At 36.8% G+C, this 23,562-nt stretch overlaps 1 protein-coding gene and 13 non-coding genes across 15 annotated transcripts; 7 read left to right on the top strand and 7 right to left on the bottom strand.

Annotated features, from left to right (window-relative positions):
- Nucleotides 1-81: 81 nt before the first annotated feature.
- On the bottom strand, nt 82-155 carry Trnan-guu (transfer RNA asparagine (anticodon GUU)). Its single transcript has one exon. It is a non-coding gene; the product is annotated as a tRNA-Asn (tRNA).
- Nucleotides 156-304: 149 nt separating this feature from the next.
- Trnan-guu (transfer RNA asparagine (anticodon GUU)) lies at nt 305-378 on the top strand. The gene has a single exon. It is a non-coding gene; the product is annotated as a tRNA-Asn (tRNA).
- A 1,396-nt stretch (nt 379-1,774) lies between these two features.
- Nucleotides 1,775-1,848, top strand: Trnan-guu (transfer RNA asparagine (anticodon GUU)). Its single transcript has one exon. It is a non-coding gene; the product is annotated as a tRNA-Asn (tRNA).
- Nucleotides 1,849-2,639: 791 nt separating this feature from the next.
- Trnan-guu (transfer RNA asparagine (anticodon GUU)) lies at nt 2,640-2,713 on the top strand. The gene has a single exon. It is a non-coding gene; the product is annotated as a tRNA-Asn (tRNA).
- Nucleotides 2,714-4,803: 2,090 nt separating this feature from the next.
- Trnan-guu (transfer RNA asparagine (anticodon GUU)) lies at nt 4,804-4,877 on the top strand. The gene has a single exon. It is a non-coding gene; the product is annotated as a tRNA-Asn (tRNA).
- A 1,635-nt stretch (nt 4,878-6,512) lies between these two features.
- On the top strand, nt 6,513-6,586 carry Trnan-guu (transfer RNA asparagine (anticodon GUU)). The gene has a single exon. It is a non-coding gene; the product is annotated as a tRNA-Asn (tRNA).
- A 424-nt stretch (nt 6,587-7,010) lies between these two features.
- Nucleotides 7,011-7,084, bottom strand: Trnan-guu (transfer RNA asparagine (anticodon GUU)). The gene has a single exon. It is a non-coding gene; the product is annotated as a tRNA-Asn (tRNA).
- Nucleotides 7,085-8,746: 1,662 nt separating this feature from the next.
- Nucleotides 8,747-8,820, bottom strand: Trnan-guu (transfer RNA asparagine (anticodon GUU)). Its single transcript has one exon. It is a non-coding gene; the product is annotated as a tRNA-Asn (tRNA).
- A 276-nt stretch (nt 8,821-9,096) lies between these two features.
- On the top strand, nt 9,097-9,170 carry Trnan-guu (transfer RNA asparagine (anticodon GUU)). The gene has a single exon. It is a non-coding gene; the product is annotated as a tRNA-Asn (tRNA).
- A 2,217-nt stretch (nt 9,171-11,387) lies between these two features.
- Nucleotides 11,388-11,461, bottom strand: Trnan-guu (transfer RNA asparagine (anticodon GUU)). Its single transcript has one exon. It is a non-coding gene; the product is annotated as a tRNA-Asn (tRNA).
- A 2,862-nt stretch (nt 11,462-14,323) lies between these two features.
- On the top strand, nt 14,324-14,397 carry Trnan-guu (transfer RNA asparagine (anticodon GUU)). Its single transcript has one exon. It is a non-coding gene; the product is annotated as a tRNA-Asn (tRNA).
- A 1,855-nt stretch (nt 14,398-16,252) lies between these two features.
- On the bottom strand, nt 16,253-22,548 carry LOC132561516 (solute carrier family 25 member 3-like). Of its 2 annotated transcripts, none has more exons than XM_060226216.1 (7): nt 22,500-22,548; nt 22,278-22,361; nt 20,499-20,800; nt 20,057-20,238; nt 18,940-19,112; nt 17,894-18,004; nt 16,253-17,106 (listed from the first exon to the last, which is right to left on the bottom strand). In XM_060226216.1, exons 2-7 carry the CDS (start codon nt 22,354-22,356, stop codon nt 16,946-16,948), a joined length of 1,008 nt encoding a protein of 335 aa, XP_060082199.1. In that variant the 5' UTR covers nt 22,357-22,361; nt 22,500-22,548; the 3' UTR covers nt 16,253-16,945. The 2 variants fall into 2 exon arrangements, with proteins under 2 accessions (XP_060082199.1, XP_060082200.1); XM_060226217.1 differs by having other exon boundaries at nt 22,489-22,507.
- On the bottom strand, nt 17,247-17,480 carry LOC132561555 (small nucleolar RNA SNORA53). The gene has a single exon (XR_009554718.1). It is a non-coding gene; the product is annotated as a small nucleolar RNA SNORA53 (small nucleolar RNA).
- LOC132561553 (small nucleolar RNA SNORA53) lies at nt 19,383-19,616 on the bottom strand. Its single transcript, XR_009554717.1, has one exon. It is a non-coding gene; the product is annotated as a small nucleolar RNA SNORA53 (small nucleolar RNA).
- Nucleotides 22,549-23,562: the final 1,014 nt, after the last annotated feature.

Below are 23,562 nucleotides of genomic sequence, written 5' to 3'. Positions count from 1 at the left end.
TGTTTTGATTGGAAAATTTGATCATAAAATCAACCGTGTTTTCAAACGTATTTTTGTAAAATTTTGCCTGTTGATGTAAGGCGTCCTCGGGTGGGCTTGAACCACCAACCTTTCGGTCAACAGCCGAACGCGCTAACCGATTGCGCCACGGAGACGGTTGACGTGTGCACCGTTAATCTATCTGACTGGTAATAATGATCCTATGATTGAAGTGACGTTTCCTGCACACAAGCGAATGTCATGCCATCTGAGGCATACCTTATCAACCTGTGAAGTTTTGATCTGTTCCTTTTGCTAGTGCGTCGTCTCCGTGGCGCAATCGGTTAGCGCGTTCGGCTGTTAACCGAAAGGTTGGTGGTTCAAGCCCACCCGGGGACGTCATACCTTTTTTTTAGCTTCATATACAAGCCTCTTCAAATCCAATGTTTTGCTAGATATTAATCACTTTTCATCTCCATCATCTATCACTCTTTTCCATTAGAAAAATACACGTAGCACATCTATTTGAGAGCAAGTATATGTAAGTCATCAGTTTAGCACTTAGTCATCAGATTAACGCTTAGTCATCAGGATAACTATTAGTTACCAATTTCACTCTTAGTCATAAAATTAACTTTTAGTCATTGATTTAACTCTCAGCCATTAATTAAAATCTTAGTCATGAATTTAATTTAGTCATCAACCAATAACGCTTAATCATCAATTTAACTCCTAGTAACTCCATTAACTCTTAGTTATCAATCGAACTCATTGTCGTCAATCAATAATTTATTTAACTCTCAGCGTTTCTCGTATATAAATAATATACTTATATATATTTACAATAAATATTGTCCCAGACATAAGGCCTAAGGGATTGAACTGAATTCATCAACGATTACGCCAGTGTAATGATCACGGACGCCCTGGTGACGTTACCGATATTTGTATGTTGCGGTCATGACATCATATAACATTGGACATGTCTCCGTGGCGCAATCGGTTAGCGCGTTCGGTGGTTCAAGCCCACCCGGGGACGTCAAATTTGTTACATTTTACTCTACCTGTATTTTAGATTAATGAAAATGGATGCCAACAGCAGCAATTTTTTTTCATTAGTAAGATATCAACTGAGATACTAAATCAGTCCTATCCTGATAGCATAAATGATTTATTATACACAACAATATGTAAACACCAAACACCAAAATAGATAGGTCAATACGTGGATTTGCCAACCTCTTGAATGTAGGTTAACATTGTTTTTTGTCGAAACCTGTGAGAGACCTCTTAGCCATTTACAGCAGAGGAAATTTCTCAGACACGTAACATTCAAATAAATCACACAGCATTTGATGAAAACAAAGCCGAAGATTAAAAGCCCTTCATACCTCACTGAGGTGAATAATGTTGACTGATTGTGTTTAAATTTTGGTATTTAGTATTGTCACAATATAGAGCACCATCCATTAACACACTTTGTTCCTTTACATTTTTCATCCCTAAACAGAGTAACGTATTATATGTTGTATGTATCAGAGCTTCTGAGGAATAATATATCAGCATCAAACCATTAAACACAGTTCTTAAGACTTGAACTACTAACCTTTCTGTGGAGAGCGGAACACAGTTTTTCTTTTCTTCAGAATAAAGAAATATTGTCCCAGACATAAGGCCTAAGGGATTGAACTGAATTCATTAACCGATTACGCCAGTGTAATGAAAACGGACGCCCAGGTGACATTACCGATATTTGCATGTTGCGGTCATGACATCATATTTCGTCGGACATGTTGTCTCCGTGGCGCAATCGGTTAGCGCGTTCGGCTGTTAACCGAAAGGTTGGTGGTTCAAGCCCACCCGGGGACGTCAAATTTTTTATAAATGCTTGTCTTCAGAAAAAACATCAACAGCAGAAAATAATAGTAAAATATTTCATAGCAATATAATTATCAATAAATATAATACGAACATAAATTTCATGGTGTCACTGCAACGTTTACCTTTTGTTTTATTACATAAATAACATAATCATCACATGAACCAAAAGCAAATGTTTTTTTTCTAGCAATGAACTGAATTTTGAGTTATTTCCGGAATAGTGCTTGTAACACAAGACTAAACATACAATATATTAATATATAAAGAATATCAATCGACGATTTTGTGTACAAATGTATACAGACAACCAATCTACTTCACAAATAGCACGGATCAGCAGTCATTTTATCGTTAGGAAACTAATAGAGAGAAATAGTAAAACAATTGTGGAAGCGGGGGGGATTGAATGGAAACACACACACTAAAGGGACTGGCTATACCTGCATGTCAAGAAAAGTTAGAGCTCATTTTTAAACGGTCGTTTCGTCTTCAGGTGGCCTTGAAACCACCAACATTTCGTTTAGCAGCCGAACGCGCTAACCGATTGCGCCATGGAGAAGTTGTACCAAACCATCGTTAACCAATCTTACTGATAATAATGATTCTATGGTTGAAGTGACATATACTCCACAATATTGTCCCAGACATAAGACCTAAGGGATTTAACTGAATTCACTAACCGATTACGCCAGTGTAATGATAACGTACACCCCAAGTGACTTTACTGATATTTGTATGTTATGGTGACGACACCTTAACCATATAAAAGCTTATATATCGTCTCCGTGGCGCAATCGGTTAGCGCGTTCGGCTGTTAACCGAAAGGTTGGTGGTTCAAGCCCACCCGGGGACGTCATATCTCTTTTAACCTTCTTAGACAAGCAACTGCAAATCCAATATTTTGCATGATATCAGTCACTAATACATGTCCATCATCTGTCACTATTTTCCAGCAGAAAAATACAAGTAGCATATCTATTTAAAAACAACAATAGGTAATTCATCAACATTTAACACTTCATCATCAATATAACTCTTAGCCATAAATCTAACCCCTAGCCATAAATCTAACTCCTAGTCATCAATCTAACCCCTAGCCATCAATATAACTCTTAGCCATAAATCTAACTCTTAGCCATCAATATAACTCTTAGCCATAAATCTAACTCTTAGCCATCAATCTAACTCCTAGTCATCAATCTAACTCCTAGTCATCAATCTAATTCCTAGCCATCAATATAACTCCTAGTCTTCAATCTAACTCCTAGTCATCAATCTAACTCCTAGCCATCCATCTAACTCTTAGCCATCAATCTAACCCCTAGCCATAAATCTAACCCCTAGTCATCAATCTAACTCCTAGTCATCAATCTAACCCTTAGCCATCAATCTAATTCCTAGCCATCAATCTAACTTTTAGTCATCAATCTAACTAATAGTCATCAATCTAATTCCTAGCCATCAATCTAACTCCTAGCCATCAATATAACTCCTAGTCATCAATCTAACTCCTAGTCATCAATCTAACTCCTAGTCATCCATCTAACTCCTAGTCATCCATCTAACTCCTAGTCATCAATATAACTCCTAGTCTTCAATATAACTCCTAGTCTTCAATCTAACTCCTAGTCATCAATCTAACTCCAAGTCATCAATCTAACTCCTAGTCATCAATCTAACTCCTAGTCATCAATCTAACTCCTAGTCATCAATCTAATTCCTAGCCATCAATCTAACTCCTAGTCATCAATCTAACTCCTAGTCATCAATCTAACTCCTAGTCATCAATCTAACTAATAGTCATCAATCTAATTCCTAGCCATCAATCTAACTTTTAGTCATCAATCTAACTCCTAGTCATCAATCTAACTCCTCGCCATCAATATAACTCCTAGTCATCAATCTAACTCCTAGTCATCAATCTAACTCCTCGCCATCAATATAACTCCTAGTCTTCAATCTAACTCCTAGTCATCAATCTAACTCCTAGTCTTCAATCTAACTCCTAGTCATCAATCTAACTCCAAGTCATCCATCTAACTCCTAGTCTTCAATCTAACTCCTAGTCATCAATCTAACTCCTAGTCATCAATCTAACCCCTAGTCATCAATCTTACTCCTTGTCTTCAATCTAACTTAGTCATCAAATTAACTTTTAGTCATCAATTCAACTCTCGGCGTTTCTCGTGTTACATTTTACTCGACCTGTACTTTAGATCAATGAAAATGGATGTCAACAGTGGTATTTTTCCATCAGTAAGGAGTTTATTGAGATACTAAATCAGGCCGATCCTAATAGGATAAATGATTTATTATACACAGCAATATGTAAACACCAAACACCAAAATAGATAGGTCAATACGTGGATTTGTCGACCTCTTGAATGCAGGTTAACATTGTATTTTATCGAAACATGTGAGAGACCTCTTGGCCATTCACATCAGAGGAATTTTCTCACAGTCATATAACATTCAAATTAATGAATTAGCATTTGATAAATACAAAACCGAAAACTAAAAGCACTTGATACCTCACTGAGGTGAATAATGTTGACTGATTGTGTTTAAGTTTTGGTATTTAGTATTGTCACAATATAGAGCACCATCCATTAAAACACTTTGTTCCTTTACGTTTTTTCATCCCTAAACAGAGTAAAATATTATATGTTGTATGTATCAGAGCTTCTGAGGAATAATATATCAGCATCAAACCATTAAACACAGTTCTTAAGACTTGAACTACCAACCTTTCTGTGGAGAGCGGAACACAGTTTTTCTTTTCTTCAGAATAAAGAAATATTGTCCCAGACATAAGGCCTAAGGGATTGAACTGAATGCACTATTCTAGTACGCCAGTGTAATGATAACGTACGCTCCTGGTGACGTTACTGATATTTATATGTTGAGGTCATGACACCTTAACCATATAACGCAAAACATATCGTCTCCGTGGCGCAATCGGTTAGCGCGTTCGGCTGTTAACCGAAAGGTTGGTGGTTCAAGCCCACCCGGGGACGTCATATCTCTTTTAACCGTCTTAGACAAGCAACTGCAATCCAATATTTTGCTTGATATCAGTCACTAATACACGTCCATCATTTGTCACTATTTTCCAGCAGAAAAATACAAGTAGCATATCTATTTAAAAACAACAATAGGTAATTCATCAACATTTATCACTTCCTCATCAATATAACTCTTAGCCATCGATCTAACTCTTAGTCATAAATCTAACTCCTAGTCATCAATTTAACTCTTAGTCATCAATCTAACTGCTAGTCATCAATCTAACTCCTAGTCATCAATCTAACTCCTAGTCATCAATCTAACTCCTAGTCATCAATTCTACTCTTAGTCATCAATCTAACTCCTAGTCATCAATCTAACTTTTAGTCATCAATCCTAGTCATCAATTGAACTCCTTGTCATTAATCTAACTCCTAGTCATCAATCTAACTCCTAGCCATCCATCTAACTCTTAGCCATCAATCTAACCCCTAGTCATCAATCTAACCCCTAGTCATCAATCTAACCCTTAGCCATCAATATAACTCTTAGCCATAAATCTAACTCTTAGCCATCAATCTAACTTTTAGTCATCAATCTAACTAATAGTCATTAATCTAACTCCTAGTCATCAATCTAACTCCTAGTCACCAATCTAACTCCTAGTCATCAATCTAACTCCTAGTCATCAATCTAACTCCTAGTCATCAATCTAACTCCTAGTCATCAATCTAACTCCTAGTCATCAATCTAACTCCTAGTCATCAATCTAACTCCTAGTCATCAATCTAACTCCAAGTCATCAATCTAACTCCTTGTCTTCAATCTAACTTAGTCATCAAATTAACTTTTAGTCATCAGTTTAACTCTCAGCGTTTCTCGTGTTACATTTTACTCGACCTGTATTTTAGATAAATAAAATGGATGTCAACAGTGGTATTTTTCCATCAGTAAGATATCAATTGAGATACTAAAGCAGTCCAATCCTGATAGCATAAATGATTTATTATACACAACAATATGTAAACACCAAACACCAAAATAGATAGGTCAATACGTGGATTTGTCGACCTCTTGAATGCAGGTTAACATTGTATTTTGTCGAAACATGTGAGAGACCTCTTGGCCATTCACAGCAGAGAGATTTTCGTAGTCATATAACATTCAAAATAATGAAATAGCATTTGATGAAAATAAAACCAAAAATTTAAAGCCCTTGATAACTCACCGTGAGATGAATTATGTTGACTAATTGTGTTTAAACTTTGATATTTAGTATTGACATACTATAGAGCACCATCCATTAACACACCGTTTTCTTTTGTTACTTTAAGTTTTTTTCATTCCTAACACACATTAATGCATTATGTGTTGTATGTATCAGAACTTCTGAGGAATAATATATCAACATCATACCATAAAAAACCATTTCCTCGGACTTGAACCATAAACCTTATAGTTGAGCGGAACACAGTTTTTCTTATCTTATGAAAAAAGAAATATTGTCCCAGACATAAGACCTTAAGGATTGAACTGAATTCAATAACAGACTACGCTAGTGTAATGATAACGTACGCCCCCAGTGCCTTTACTGATATTTGTATGTTGAGGTCATGAGACCTTAACCATACAAAACAGTACATATCGTCTCCGTGGCGCAATCGGTTAGCGCGTTCGGCTGTTAACCGAAAGGTTGGTGGTTCAAGCCCACCCGGGGACGTCTTATTTTTATAAAGACTTGCCATCAGAAATTACATCGACAACAACCATATAAACTATATCACGTCAATATAATTATCAATATATTATATGGAGATCAATTTCATTTCACAATTGCAATCCTTAGCTTTTGTTTTGTCAGCATAGAAAACATAATTATCATATGAACCTCAAACCAATGTTTCATTTAGCAATGAACGTGAATGTTAATGTATTTCCGGAATAGTGCTTTTAACACAAGACTAAATATACAATATATTAATATATATAGAGTATCAATCGACGATTTTGTGTATACTTCACAAATAGTAAGGATCAACGGGTAATTGATGCGGAGGAGTGGGGAGGGACCAAAACAAACACAAAAATGACTGGTTATACCTGCATGTCCTTAAAATATACATAACATTTTAAAAGAATTATTTCGTCCCCGGGTGGGCTTGAACCACCAACCTTTCGGTTAACAGCCGAACGCGCTAACCGATTGCGCCACGGAGACCTTGTGCAATAATGGTCAGAGGAGAAAGCTGAGTTAAAGTGATGTAGCGCCGTTTTTCAATTTCTGCTAATCAAAGGGCAAATAGCTGGATACTCAGTAAGGATAGAAATGGTTTGGGAGATGTCTGCGCCTGTGTCTCTATTGTTGGGGAGATGTCTGCGCCTGTGTCTGTATTGTTGGGGAGATGTCGGTGCCTGTGTCTTTACAGTTGGGGAGATGTCGGCGCCTGTGTCTTTATTGTTGGTAAGATGTCGGCGCATGCGTCTCTAATGTTGGGGAGATGTCGGCGCCAGTATCTCCACAGCTGGGGAGATGTCGGCGCCTGTGTCTCTATTGTTGGGGAGATGTAGGCACCTGTGTCTCTATTGTTGGGTAGATGTAGGCACCTGTGTCTCTATTGTTGGGTAGATGTCGGACCCTGTGTCTTTACAGTTGGGGAGATGTCGACGCCTATGTCTCTAATGCTGGGGAGATGTCGGCGCCTGCGTCTCTAACGCCGGGGAGATGTCGGAACCAGTGTCTTTATTGTTGGGGAGATGTCGGCGCCTGTGTCTCTATTGTTGGGGAGATGTCGGCGCCTGTGTCTCTATTGTTAGGGAGATGTCGGTGTCTAATGTTGGATAGATGTCGGTGCCCGTGTCTCTAATGTTGGGGAGATGTCGGACCCTGTGTCTTTATAGCTGGGGAGATGTCGGCGCCTATGTCTCTAAAGCTAGGGAGATGTCGGCGCCTGCGTCTCTAACGCCGGGGAGATGTCGGAGCCTGTGTCTTTATTGTTGGGGAGATGTCGGTGCCTGTGTCTTTATAGTTTGGGAGATGTTGGCGCCTGTGTCTCTATTGTTGGGGAGATGTCGGTGTCTGTGTCTAACGCCGGAGAGATGTCAGTGCCCGTGTCTCTAATGTTGGAAGATGTCGGCGCCTGTGTTTTTACAGTTTGGGATATGTCGGCGCCTGTGTCTTTACAGTTGGGAGATGTCGGCGCCTGTGTTTTTACAGTTTGGGATATGTCGGCGCATGTGTCGTTACAGTTGGGGAGATGTCGGCGCATGTGTCTCTATAGTTGGGGAGATGTCGGCGCATGCGTCTTTAATGTTGGGGGGATGTTGGCGCCTGTGTCTCTATTGTTGGTAAGATGTCGGCGCCTGCGTCTCTAACGCTGGGGAGATGTCGGAGCCTGTGTCTTTACAGCTGGGGAGATGTCGGCGCCTGTGTCTTTATTGTTGGGGAGATGTCGGCGCCTGTGTCTTTACAGCTGGGGAGATGTCGGCGCCTGTGTCTTTATTGTTGGGGAGATGTCGGCCCCTGTGTCTTTATTGTTGGGGAGATGTCGGCGCCTGTGTCTTTATTGTTGGGGAGATGTCGGCCCCTGTGTCTTTATATTTGGGAGACGTCGGCGCATGTGTCTTTATTGTTAGGGAGATGCGGGGAAGATTTAAATGGCTTATGATTTGCTTACGTTTGGATGTGTCTTATTACGATTTCAATCCATGTGATCCTGCTCCTTAAAGAGTACCCTATTTTCGATCTGTGTGGATTTTGTGTTTGCGTTTTCGTACCAGTTTTTTAATATAACTACTTACGGAAACTCTTTGTTGTTGAGAAAATTTCTGAATGTTGGAATAGATCATTCCCTGTCTGAAATTAACCGTGCAAAAAGCATGACGTCCCCGGGTGGGCTTGAACCACCAACCTTTCGGTTAACAGCCGAACGCGCTAACCGATTGCGCCACGGAGACGATATGTCATCTTTAATAAAGATTACGTACTGAACAACATCGATATAAATGTCAGTCACGTCTTCCAAGGCATAGCTTACAGTATGTAAGTCTTTGATCTGTGACCGTCTTTGTCAAAATCAGAATTTATTTTAGTCATTAATTTGGCATTAAAATTGTTTAAACAAAATTATTATTTCTATTAATTTAGTATTTTATTATTCTATATTAATTTATATTATTAGTTATAAATTTTAGCTTTTTATGTCGAAAGCAGATCCAAATTTAATATAAATCGTCTCCGTGGCGCAATCGGTTAGCGCGTTCGGCTGTTAACCGAAAGGTTGGTGGTTCAAGCCCACCCGGGGACGCATTATCCTTTTTAGTATTTTCGATTCTGTTGAACTTTTATGGACAATCCCATGTTATACAATCCAATATAATTAGAAATGGAGTACTTAAGACAAACTATATGTTTAACATGATGAAACTTCTTGCAATGAAATAATACCTGGGTATTATATTCAACAGCATGTGTATGTAAAGCGTTGTGCTTCAACGAGCATACCTGTCAGACGAAAGTTAGCAGCGTCGACGAATTACATGTTTGACAAAGCAGTATATATTAAGTTAAATATATCATTCATGAAAGAAAATGAACGAACATCATTAAACACTTCAAGCATAGAGATCCAGTGACTGTATTAACTGCAATTAGAAAAACCTTTCGGAGGAGAACTGTCATCTTAACCATGGCAAGCAGAATCAAAACACATTACGACAATACGACTATCCAACATCTTAAAGAATTTCAGTGTGACCATCCACAATTCCTGAAACCAGATTGCTAAGCTCCAAGTCATTGTAGAAGTTAAGTCAACGTAAAAATCAACCTTAATGTAAGCAAGTCTCTTGGTATTCACAGAATACACCAACCAGTCTTCAATGAAATTTCAGACACGCTGTACAACCTCTATGGCTTAAAATATCGTTGTGTGTACCGAAGCCTTCAAAATCTTAAAAAATCTATTATATGAATATGCACTAAGCATCCGTCATATGAACAAGAAAGGAAGTCTATGTTTAGAAGAATCCCCACGGGAACAAATATTTAGCGACAAGAGGGATTAATTCATTTTGTAAAGCATTCGACAAATAGGCCTGAAAATGAGTCTTTATAATATAAAGTATTTGTATGGATATCATATTTCCCGCGAAAAAATGGTAGTTCCGTAAACAACAGCTACCATTTAAGTACAACACCTCATAAATACAAGGGGAAAATTTGCAATATAAAGCGCTGACATCTTGTCATGTTACCACACACTATCATCAGAGATGTGTGTATTCCATATGTGTACCTTATATATTAAACCTCTCGGTTGCCGTTTACTTACATAGAAATAGTTACAGTATTTTGGAGAATGAAAAGCCAAGAGGGGGTAGGGGTGGGGTGGGTGGTACGCGTAGAGAAATATAAAATAATATATATATTGCATGCGCGAAAAACATCCGATATACTATATATGAATTTCCCTATCACAAACTAGAAATACCGGTATCATCGAGGAAAGAGGCTATGAATACCGGAGGCACCTGAGCTGGGGCTACATGAGTTCCTTGATAGGGATTGAAAACCAGAGAGTTTGGTGTCACCATTGGAAAAACTGAGATATTGGTAAGCCTACATTTAGTGTAAGTATCAATGGTCATTTATAGTTCAGTGTTACTGTGTCTAAGGCTGAGATCCATAGAGCTGAAATGTTTTGAAGTAGGTCGTTAGACTTCTAGTTAACCCTGAATCTAAATGGCTTTAACTGCATCTTGCAGCTTTATTTGACTTCATTTTTTTTTTCCTATATTTTTTTTTTCTTGTTTATCTTCTTCGGACAGGGTATTATGTTGGGAGTTCAAAACTTCCATGATGGCTACTATCGAGGATTTTTGGTTGTGCTTTTACACTTGCGTGCCGGTGGATGGTTGTGTTTTTACACTTCCTGTGTGTATCGCTTATTTCCTTTGTAGTCTGAACATTGTCTTCAAGATTGCCTTGAGTGAATTTCAGAACATAGTTTATTGTACACTATAAAACAATTTTCAGTGAATTTTCTGAGTTACTAGTGCCGGATTCAAAAGTTTCTACATAAGCTTTCACACACAGTGGTCAATTAAGGCAGTTAACACATCCGTGGCTTGGATTATATAATTGTTATGATGTGTAGCAGCGAAATTAGAAAATGGAATGGAGGGTGATGTTTTCCCTTCACGGCCGTTGGGTAAGTTGTAGTATGCTTTGACAAAGTACTATTTCACTATCTTTATCTCTGACGTCATCTCTTTCGCGTATGATATTATGTTTCTCAATGTATATTTCGGCGGCCACTTGGGGTTTAACAGCCTGCACCGAGTTCCTGAGCTCAGTTTTCAGCTGCGGGCCTCCATCTTTCGGGATTGTGTTTATGGATTATTTCACGCGCTTTTCTTTGTTTCTTAAGTGCTTGGATTATAAGGGTAAACCGTAAATTATTTGATTATGTTTTTGTCGTGTGATTTATGAAGCAATTCCTTTTTGCAAAAAGGCATACTAACGTCCCCGGGTGGGCTTGAACCACCAACCTTTCGGTTAACAGCCGAACGCGCTAACCGATTGCGCCACGGAGACGACATACTATAATATGAAGACATAGTATAGTTTATTATGAAAATTGTCATTAATGTCATTCAAGTGACATCACTGAAACACACATATAAATGTCAGTCACGTCACCTGAGGCGTACCTTTATCATCAGGTAAGTTTGATCTGTAAGCTGATTCGTGTTGTTTTCCGTGGCTCAACCGATAAGCTCATTCAGAACTTGCAATTCAGAGATAGGGACGATGCAACACCTGTTTATATATATATATGTGTGTGTGTGTGTGTGTGTGTGTGTGTGTTCAAACCTTATTAAAAAAAACTTTTCTTAGACGCTGATTAAAGCTACTTAGCAGATATTTCGTATGTATGTGTTTAACAATTAGGAGCGGGCGATTATAAGTTCTTGGAACTTGTGCCCAATCCTCTTGCAATATTTTGGCAATAAAATATGTTTAAACTAAAATTTCGTAGGAAAACTTGTACTTCTGGATTTTATCAAAACGTTCAACATACTAATTTCTTTTTCATCAACTTCTTGTTGGGGTAGTATGTTTCTGTATTCTCAAAAGTTGTTTATATCAAAGTCTACTACCAGATGGAGAAAAAGTATGTTCTTTTCAAGAAATATCTAGTTACCGACAACAAACTGTTGAAGCCAGTTAACTCCTTAAATTACTCAGAGGGCTTGAAATCTTATGTTTTATCAATATGATAACAGTGAATGTGTTTCAGCAGATAAATCACCAACTGTGAGATTGACACCAGATGGTGTTGTAATCGTTTTAAAAGTGTTGTTAAATGTAGTGTGAGGAGCCTTCGGGCTCCAAAGCCGGAGGCCATATTTGATCGGAATAATAAATATTTTTGTCAAGGAAGAAAAAAAACAAAAACAAAAACAAACAAAAAAAGGTGTAGAAAATATCAATACGATCTATGCATTTTGAAAATAATACATTAACGGTAAAATTTTAAAAAGATGTTTTCGACTGATGCTATCAATTTCCCTGTTGTAAAGTTTCCATTTCTGGACAGCAACAACCCTAAATCCCCAACCAATGATTTTTATGTGTCGCGGTTGATTCGATATTCAAGAGTCAGCTACCATTGTCACGATTTTCGCAACTGACGGACAAACTTCGAACAAAAACTTTAAAGATTTGCATCAGTCGCTTCTTGGGCTTGAAAATCTTAGCCCCTCGGTGATATCACTGACGATAGGAATAAAGACGAAACTGTTGTAAGGTACAGTTTAATGCATAGTTTGGTTCTACTGTGTCTATTTCTTATATTGGTGCCATGGAATCGTCTTTGTGGGTATACACTGTACACAGTTTCACTTAAAATTCAGTGCTACTAATAAAACGAACCAATCGAGAGGTATTCATGCTTAAAATAACAAATTACGTAGCAATATTTTCACGAAGAAGCTGAAATATGGTAAGATTTTGACGCTATTGGGTTCGTTTGCAACATTTACATTTGTTTCTACGGAATAGCATGGGTTATGTCCCCTTAACGCTAGTCGAGTCGTAGGCACGTGAGCGCACAGGTAAAATGTAGTCAAGTCATGTATGAGTGACTTTATCACACTTGGACTCAGAGCCCCGTGCAGCCATGATTATATAATATAGGTATCTTTTGTGGCCTACATAGAGATTACACATCTACTAGTCCGTAATAATACGGTACATAACATGTCGGACTTATTTCGAATTTAAATACGTGATATAATAAATATCCATATTCAAAATCACAAACAAAAAACCACTACCTTCAATTATTATCATAAAACTCAGAGTGTTACAATCCAGGTCAACTATATCTGTGGAATAAAAACGTCACATTTTATTATATGAGTGCATATGGTCAGTTATTTCGAAGGACGCGCCAATAAAATCCCAACTGAGAATCCCTGTCGTTTACCTGGACAGGTGTGAACTATAGTCATCTCTTTCATAGGCTAATTTCTTATCGTCCGAGTCTATGTCCTACATGATTTCACACATTACTGCAGTCAATATAGTATTATGGTATATTTTGAATTGAAATACAGTATCAATTAGAGCAGAGACGTATATAACATTTATGTGTTATAACTCTGATTATAGGTAATTAGCGTTGTTGTCTTTGTACACAATTTTTTTCTAAAAACAAACAAAAAATCCTAATAAATCTTTCTAAAACAAACAGTAGAGTAGAAATCTCAATTTTCTAAAAAGATCTTTTGTGACAAATATAACCTGTTTACTAAGATTCTTTTAACAACAAACGCGAGTTTGAGCTATTCACAACTGAAATACATGTATTACCCTATATCGTAGTAAGTAATTTGTAAATCTGTGGCACTAAAAATGTCATTAATTTTGCGTTTGTCTATGTTGCACGGAATGGTCGAATCAATACATATGTAATAGTTATAGATATATCATTAAAGAAACTACACTACTATTGAATATGTATTTTCATTTTGACAGGGACTCATTAACAAGTGCTTAAAATTGTCCACCGTGTGTCAGCCCCTGAGATTTCGTTACCTAGGAGTTTCTACGAGTTTGTTGATGGTGGCAAACTTTTGAATGTTCAACGATATTTTCACGAGCTTTTCCACTGAGTACCTGCTGTGTAGCTGTAATGGACATTAAGAACATACACAGCAGAATATTTCATCGGAGAGAAGTATTTTTCTTTCTTTTTTGAGTGATTAGGGATACACTTTGGTGTATGTATACATCGAAAAATTAATAGCATTTAAAAATGATAAAAATATAACCATTGATTTTAGCCTGTCCCTGTTGATTGTCAAATCAACATTTAGGACAGTTCATGTAAATATGCTTCCTAAGTTATCTGGAGAATGTGAAATCAATTTTTTTTACATCGTTCATTCGGTCTCCGTGGCGCAATCGGTTAGCGCGTTCGGCTGTTAACCGAAAGGTTGGTGGTTCAAGCCCACCCGGGGACGATTCGATTTTTTTTATTTTATTTTTTTAAAGCAATTGTTGAAATTTCAGCCAATCTTAACCAATCCTCATGATTTGGTCATTTCTGATGGAAAGAAAGTCTTTCAAATTTGGCAAAATACCCTAGCGCCTTTCCATCCTTGAAATGTATTTGACTGTTATGCCAATTCCCTCCTACTCCCCACAACACATTTCACCACATTAACAGCCAAGAACTTCCTAGAGCTGAATGAATTTTGGTCCATTTCTTAACAACACTAAACTACAAATGGAAGGACGCATCTTCAACTAAGGTTGCATAGGTTCATGTTTTACCAACTGGTGTATCAAAAACACCTATCAATTATCATATCCCTACAAAGGTAACTTACATTAAAGTTTTTTAAATGTACATTTACCCGAAACTGGTATACTTATCCTCAAGAAGTTGGAATTCCTGGCGTATTGAAATCTAGTTTTCAAAAATTGCCTCGGATCCCTTCCATCCATGAACAGCATTGATTCCATAATACAGTTAAGCCTCAATGTCTCAGATTTCTCCTCTATAAATCCCCTAGGGGATATAACTTGTTCCAATGAGTTTGCCATTGGCCACAGATTTCAAAGTGTTAACAGATGACAAATGACATACAATCATGGATGTGAAAAAGGCTGATTAGAAGCAAATAACAGACCCGGAGAAGGTTATACTATATATTTTTCTCAATTTCAGTATAATCCTGGTAGTCTCCCCTTACTTATCACACCAGCTCTGACCTGGGTATTGAACAGATGTTTTAAAAGGGTTAAAAAGCATTCTGGGAGTTTTTTTTCATCATTCTATATGCACAAATACCAGAAGCTCTATGAACTTAGTATTATCACTACCTGATTATCAGTTGCTAATGAAAAATATTCATTGTGGGAAAATACAACATTTTATAAAGTTAAAACTTTAAAAGATATAAATTTCACCAGTTATTCATTCAACTGATATTGGATATCTTCAAGCAAATAAAGTCACTTTTCAACTTGTAGAGGGAGTGACCCATAAGACTATTTGGACCATTTGGTAAGTACTAAAGTCCTGGTAGAACTTGGTCCATATCCTGACTTTTTCCTATCTAGGTTCAAGTCATGTATGAGAAACTCATGTCCATATTATGGCTGTTCGCTGTCTTAGAGAAACTTGTGAGTATTCTGGCTATTTGCTGTATTACAGAAAACTGCTGTCCATGTTCTGGCTGTTCGCTATATCACAGAAACTCATGTCAATATTATGGCTGTTCCCCAACTTAATGAAACTCGTGTTCATATTTGGCTCTGCAATGGCTGGGCGGAACTTGTGTCCATATGATAATAATGGCAATAACTACTTTGATATTGTTGAATCAAACCGTTGTGTTGTAAAACAACTTCATCTCATGATTAAACCTACCCAGCCTGAAAGAAATTGGTCACCTCAGAAAAAAGAGAGATCTCTAGACATGAAAACAAGGGGCAGTAACTCTTCGAAATACAGTCAAATCTAAACGATTTTTCTGAAAAATGCATCTTTCCCTCAGGATGATTTAGCCTACAAAGTTCAAAAGATATCAATAGAAAACAGAAATGAGATCTTCGGACAAGATTATTATTATGAAAGACAAGCAGAATTTAGAAAAACAACTTCCTGTCATGGTTCTCTAAAATACCTAGTTCAGAAACCACCAGTTGAAAATAGTGAGAGATTTCGGGGCAAATTAAAGTTTATGGCCGATGGATGGACAATGCCATATTGTAATTCAACCCTTCAAAATTGTCCTGTCAAAAATTTTGACAAGAATATAAAAATTAGGTCAAATTGTTTCCTGAATAATGGAAAAAGGAAAACCAATATAAAAATTTCAGTGGTTATTTATTTATTTGAGCTCAATTCTCCATACTTTTCCTTCTCACAAATGTACACTTGAAAACCACACCAACAATTAGTAGGTCCCAGGGATAGCAAAAGAACCTAGACATTAGTAAATATAATGGTGATTAAAAACAAATATGGCAGATCACCTTTTCCAAAACGTTTTTATTATAAATACTGAAGTCCTTGTCTGTTAAAACACTGACCCATGAAATGACCTGCAAATCTGATATACTGTTCACATACAAAACTAGTGCATACAGAAGAAAACTTGATGTACAGTAGAAGAAACTGTGTTCCTAAAATGGTTTCACAATAGTAAATGGAACATAGTTTTCAAGAGTCTTGATGACAAAGTTATTTGCGATATACACTGCATTTAACAAAACAGAAACCTGTATGCTTAAATTTCCAATTTAACTAAAAACACAACAAAAGTGAAACGAAAACAGTTCAATAACCTCTCAATTTTGAAAGGCCATTAAGGAAAATAGTGTCAGAAAGTAAAACAAATGTTAATACATCTCTTATCATACTCTAGCCATATTTCCAAACTTATGTTAGAAAATTACACTATCACTTCAAAATAAATGTTCATGTTCCATCACAGAAGTTGTTTCAGTTTGAATGATACATCTAATGTCAATTCACTTTTTTCCTAATGCCTCTACATATTAATCGGTCTTGCCCAATTTACGCTTGAGTGATTCTGGCATCTCTGGTGGTGGTGGGCGTGGAAGTCTGAAGTAGACCTTGACAGAATCGTAGATGAACCACTGCAGTGCAGTCAGTGTACCGATCATGAGAATCCTGGGTCCAAGTCCCATCCATAATCCTACAAAAGAATAACCTCCGAAAGTCAGGAGCGGGTCTGACAGGAATCTGATATCAGAATATCAGAATATTTATCTACATCACTGGTGTGAAAAGTTATGTAATCAATATATCAGCATGACTAAAGTGATCCTCCATCAAACTGTCCAAACCACAGGTCAAACTGACCACACATAGACGTTACAGTGAGTAAACAGCATGGTCAGTGTAGGACCCAAGACTGAGGTATATTTATGTCACACGCCAATGACTCAATCACCCTCGACATACAACCAACAAAGTTGCTGGACATAACAATACCAGACCCATACAGCGGTGCTGCCATGTAGGCCAGTGTTGAGTACATGTCCCAAGGGTGGATCTAAGGAGCGTGTTATTGTGGTACTTGTAAAATATGATTTGCGGATGTAAGGGCATTGGTTAGGAATTTTTCTTTTTAATTTAGTCAATTTAAGGATCAATGACCATGGTAAAAGCTAAAGCATAATTGCCACAAGCTTATAACTGCATTCCTGTTATATGCATTACAAAAAAGTGTCTATGTAAGTACAGGTACTGTCATACTAATACCAATTTTACAGAGAATACTCTTCTTACATAAGAATGTACTTATAACAGGTTGTCTTACACATACAAATTTTGCCATTTAGAGTTAAAAGTAAAATACCTTAAATCAACTATATCTAATATTTTGCCATAGATAAACAAAAACTAAAAGCATGTAACTCTCCCTCAGTTGAAATTTGCTGGACCAATTTCTAACAAATGAGATTATCTTTCCAACATACCTTTCATGCCCAGTTTCTTTGCTACCTGTACAGCGGTGCTGCCTTTGTCCTGGTTCAGTTTGGAAACAATGGTGTCAGCTGGGTGAGATACCACAGCACAGAATACACCGGCTGGAATATTCAAAAAGAAAATATTGTAAGACTAAAATGTCCAATTTCTCTGTAACTGTTAATACATATCTTTAAGTAAAAATGTTTCTTTTCAACAAGGTTATCAGATATTTTACTGTATCTATCATCTTGCATGCAGATATTTCATATAATAAATGTATTGAAAGCTATTTGATTTCTGTCCAAAATTTCTTCTGGGTTTCAGGTCAAACATACAAAGCGTGTTTCCTGTTCCTCAAAAAAATATTTCTTATATGGTTAATATTGAAGGTAATCATGACTTTAACAATGATGCCTCCAAAATTGCCTTATGTTCAGAAAAAGGCAGTGATAAAAAGGATGAGTCAGTAAGGAAGCTGGAGACTTCTTTTATCTGTGTTTGCCTAAATGATCTAGATCTTGAAATGCAACATTTCAGTTCAGTATTGAAGATTAGGTCCTGTACTTTTGCAGGCTATTGGTCTGATAATGGACTGATTCTTCTTTGGCCATCCATGTGAAGTGATGGTCATTTGCCTTCCCTGTGTAGTGTCAACCATATACATAGAAGAGTAGTCCCACTTTGAAATATCAATGATAAACTTGAAAGAGTTGTTTTTCCACCATGGTTACCCATGAACATCTCTGCTTTGTAATGGTAACCACAAAACAAGCAGGAGTTGCCTCCTCTTGGTAATGTGAACCCTACACAGGGTAGCATAAAATTATAATGATACAATGGTCATTGGTTTCCTTTACACTGGAACAAGTTATATCAAATTTGCATTACTTGGATCAATCTGGTTTTAGAAATAATAGCAAAATGTTTCCAAATTTCTGAATAATTTTGGAAATATGCTGATCAAAAACTGGTTGGGTCAATATTACAGGATTATGTGCAAGGTGTTTAAACAAAACATGCAATAGGCTCTTGATAATTCTTAACAATTTCATACCAATGTAACCAGCAACGAAAGTGACGAGCAGTTGTTCTCCCTTGTTGCATTCACTTCTGGGTTTGGGTACAACAAATTTGTACAGTGCCTCCACAGTCCTCTCAAAGCATGCAAATTTCATCATTGTGTAAGGAATCTGTCGGCACCACAGTGGTACAAGGCCCTTGTAGAAACTAAGGAAAAACAAGCAAGGAAATTAAGTATACTGATAGCAGTGACATTTACAGAAGATCATCATCAGTATTCACTGATGCCAATCTAATCATTAAATCAAATCCAAAATCAGGAGCTTGTAAAACCTCTACTTAAGTAATTATACGAGCCGAGTAATCTATCAAGATATAACAAATGATTTCCAAAACAGAAGTAAGAAGAGGTCCTATGTGTATAGAGCCAGCCAAAAATAGCCACTGTAAATCTAGTGATGTACATTCAGTATCCCGACTGTCCAAACCAAAGGTCAAACTGACCATGCACAGATATTACAGTTAGTAAACAGCATGGTCAGTGTAGGACCCAAGACTGAGGTATATTTATGTCACACGCCAATGACTCAATCACCCTCGACATACAACCAACAAAGTTGCTGGACATAACAATACCAGACCCATACAGCGGTGCTGCCATGTAGGCCAGTGTTGAGTACATGTCCCAAGGGTGGATCTAAGGAGCGTGTTATTGTGGTTATTTATTAATATGATAATGAAGATTTAAAGATTGTCTCTAGTGGAAGTTTTTTTAATGAATATTGGAGTACATCTTGGAAATGTTACCTAAAGTTAGATATTTTTAGATATCATTTCAAAGAAACTGGTTAATGAATTCAGCAACAATCCAGACATTAAACAAGGGATATGAAGTCCTTATTTTATAATCGATTCATGAAACATTTACGGACTGTTCCATTAAACCACCTATCCCACCCTCCAACTTCAATTCTGTTTAAGGCTATTCATGTCACAGACCTATTCCACATTCTGGCCTCAAATTTGTTAATGACTATTTCAATACATCTTTAGGTCTGTCAAAACTCCATTCAAATAACCTTTTCTACAGATCATTTGCATTCAGTTACCAGCAAATGTTAAATGTTTTAACAAAGGGCAATAGTATTTACCCTGTAAGTCCTTCCTCTTGCATGATCCTTGGTACGCCAGTGCGTAGAGTACTACTCCATCCAGGTTGTGTTTGAATACGGACTTTTACAGCCTCCATGGGGCACAACGCAATGTCTGCAAAGAACTCTGCTGATGCACTGGCCGCAAGATATAGAGATGTTCTCCACAAAAATGTGTTTTCCTGTAAATTTTATATCATCAATCAGTAAGTATTATGTAATGGTGACAATACATTTTATGAACAAATCACTGAGTTGGTGATATTGAAATGCAACAGAATTGTAAAGCGTATGTAATAAAGTCCAATTAACTGTAAATGGCCACATTTTTATATATTCACTTTGACAATAAAATCATTAACCAGTTTAAATATTTATTTCCAAGACACAACTGCATATTGCTATACTTTGTATGCTGTAAGAGTATTTGAAACATACAAACCTCTCCAAGGATGTTGCTGTATACATTCTTAAATACTTCATAGAAGCCAAATTTACAGAGTCCTTGCATCGAGTACCCAACTAATGTAGGAGCCCATCCTAAAGCAAGAGCTCTTGGCCCACCCTCTTTCAAGGTCAGCTTAAATCCTGTGACAATATTCTTGTACTTAGCTGGATCTACTTGAATCCTGCATTTTACTAAATCAAGGGGCACAACAGCTGTATGGGTGATACCACAACTCAGGATACCGCCAAACCCACAGAGTGCAAAATATTTGCTGGATCCAAATTCACAGCTGTATTCTGAAATTTAAACAAATACAGAAAACTCTTTAATCACAAACAGTTATAAAACTGACAGGAACATTTAGTTTCAGACAAATCAAGTGCTCCAAACTAACAACATTTCACATCCAAGCTCTCACATGTGTTTGATTATGTAGTTTGGTGTAGTCAGATGGAAGGATGGAGAAGTCTTTTCTTATTTTGTTGTGTATGTTATCGTGCTAGGTTGTTTGACATATGTGTTTCCTCCAGTTTTCAGGTAAGTTTCAGTTTAAATGGTGTGTCATGTCATCATTACTGGATACTATTGAGGTGTATTTGTTGGTGGCAAAGCTTTCTCAAAATGCCTTGGGAAGAAATGGCTTTACTTGTGATGCCTGTGATGGCATTGCAGAAAAATACAATGATGGTTACACTGGATAATGACACCTAAATACTTGACCCTGATATCTCTGTTTTGTAACTTAAATTTTTTTCTATTCAATATCTTACGAATGAAATTTTAACTTCATCTAAGTGAGGTTGTTGGTTAATTGTAAGAAAGGTACATTTTCCCTGATGAAAAGATATTTCCCAAATTTTTGCCATATGCTAGAACATCATAAGGGTAATATGTGTGAGTTATATGCATCATTCAAGAAGTGATGTTTTTAAAAAACATGTTATACTTAAGTATCATTATACAACAAGGGCATATATTGGTCTTTACCAATAGGAATATCATTAAAAGAGAAATGGTTAGGGACTTTACACTCAGTCCTAGCAATTGTCTTGACTGACAAAATCAGCATTTTACCTCTTCAGCAACCATTACCTGTTTCACAAATTAAATCCTTTTGCCAAGTAGCAACTATCTTGTGTACTCTAATGTGTACAAATTTGTGTCAAAGAAGTGAATGGCTAATCTTGTCAAACATCCTTAAGAAGCCCATGATCTGGACATTGGTATGTTTACTTGGTAACATTATCCTCTGTGGAACCGAGATTTTTGACACCTAACCAATCTTATTATCTCTAGCTTTATATGTTAAGCTAAATTCTTACATCATTTGTATTTTTCTTCTTTTTCTCAATTCCAGTTTTTGATCAGGGCCTTATAAGTAATAGAGGTGATGAACTGTATGGCCTATCTTAGTATACACTGACAGAAAACAATATTAGGCATAGTTTCACTTTTTTTCATAACGCCTGGTTTCAGACTGAAAGCGAGTGACAGTTTTTGTGATTCGAACTTAACGTAGTTGTCTAACACTTTAATTGTGATAAACAATTCTGACCCGGTAAAGGCTCAACATTTGATGAACTCTAAAACAGTAGGGTCAAATTGCCCTTGGAGTGACCATGAAATTGACACATACTCCTCACAAAATCAGTACAGACAAAATGCAACGGATCTACACATTAACACGAAAAGTCCACCCAAAGTCGAATACAAGATAAATCAAAATCACTTTCATTGAACAATGTAATCAACATCATACAAAGATGGGCTCACCTGGTGAAGCTGATGATTGACAGTTCGCTTTGAATGGGTTGATAAATCTACCCGACGCAACTTGCCGCTTTGTGTCCATTTTGACTGAAAGTACATCGAATCAATTTGATCAAGTGACAAAATTTTAACAACGATATGCATAAATAGGAACAGGCTTGATCATGTATAAGATTATTGCCAAAAAACATTTGAAATTATCGGAAATACAGACCACAGACTTACCAAATGGCGTGCTCCGACGAAAAAGACACCGGCAAACTATCACGTGGACAACGACAATTTAAAAGGCTGATTGGATACAAGGAATTGACGTCATAATTACCATACTGCCTTATTCCAATAATTTAAAAAAAATAAACAACAACCCAATATCCTTCTTTTTTATTTGACTAGTATTTATTTATGCATAATAGAACAAATTATCTAACACGAGTTTTTAACAAAATTATATAAATAAAATATGATAATCTCCGTTCTAAAATTTATACTTGGATTATCTCCCCTGTTTGTAACATACCCCCATAAACTTAAGTGGAAACAACAAACCTACTTAAAAAATTATTCAATGCGCAACACATAGGTAAAGACATCAATCTTGTGGTATTTCAAAATTTCACACAAGTATTCTTCTATATCACTTTTATTTTCTAAAATATAAATCCATAAATTATTATCGACCTGAGCCTTTAGACTCCTTGGCCACTTCATTTCAATATTCAAATCAATTTCTTAATTAACGAATTTAGGTCCACATGAGGACAACAAAAGACACATAAGGATAGAGTAAAGTGGAAAAAAGGAAAGGTTGACAAATAGAGCTATTAAAAAAACAAAATTGCACACAAGAAATTAGAATTATCCCATATCACTCATTTAGTTAATAAGTAACCTGTAACAAGTCTATTTCACCAACAACTAAGTAAACTCCTACAAACACCTCCAACTTCTCTCAGTGCTAATCTCACAATCACAAAGAATGACCATTTAAATGTCGGAAAGTGAAGAGCCAAGTGATGCTAGGAACGGTGTGGATAAGCGAACAGTTTATAGACCGGGAGACGGAAACGGAATGATGATTTACCTACAGTCCGTCGGATAGGACTTTAAATGGTGGCGCGTATCAGAATGTTCTCTCAAAGGCGTGACTAACGCCGACCCAAAGGTTTGGGTTCGATTAGCCATACAGGTTATTTACTAGTAACCTTGATGAACTTCCAAAATACTATCGACATATCGGAATTTATTCTGTGTAGGATTCCCTCAAGTTACTCTCTGTCATTAACCG

This window comes from Ylistrum balloti, unplaced genomic scaffold, assembly GCF_031769215.1.
Source record: "Ylistrum balloti isolate Yb309-2 unplaced genomic scaffold, AGI_CSIRO_Ybal_v1 Utg371224, whole genome shotgun sequence".
Taxonomy (NCBI): domain Eukaryota; kingdom Metazoa; phylum Mollusca; class Bivalvia; order Pectinida; family Pectinidae; genus Ylistrum; species Ylistrum balloti.
The sequence above is the reverse complement of the archived record's forward strand: the minus strand, read 5'-3'. Positions and strand labels throughout refer to the sequence as shown.

What these genes read in the sequence shown, in the direction of transcription:
- LOC132561516 (XM_060226216.1), bottom strand. Translation starts at nt 22,356, where the DNA reads ATGGACACAAAGCGGCAAGTTGCGTCGGGTAGATTTATCAACCCATTC. An exon ending in TCAATCATCAGCTTCACCAG is followed by an intron (nt 20,801 to 22,277) that starts GTGAGCCCATCT and finishes TTTAAATTTCAG; the next exon opens with AATACAGCTGTGAATTTGGA. An exon ending in AAAGAAACTGGGCATGAAAG is followed by an intron (nt 17,107 to 17,893) that starts GTATGTTGGAAA and finishes ATTCTTTTGTAG; the next exon opens with GATTATGGATGGGACTTGGA.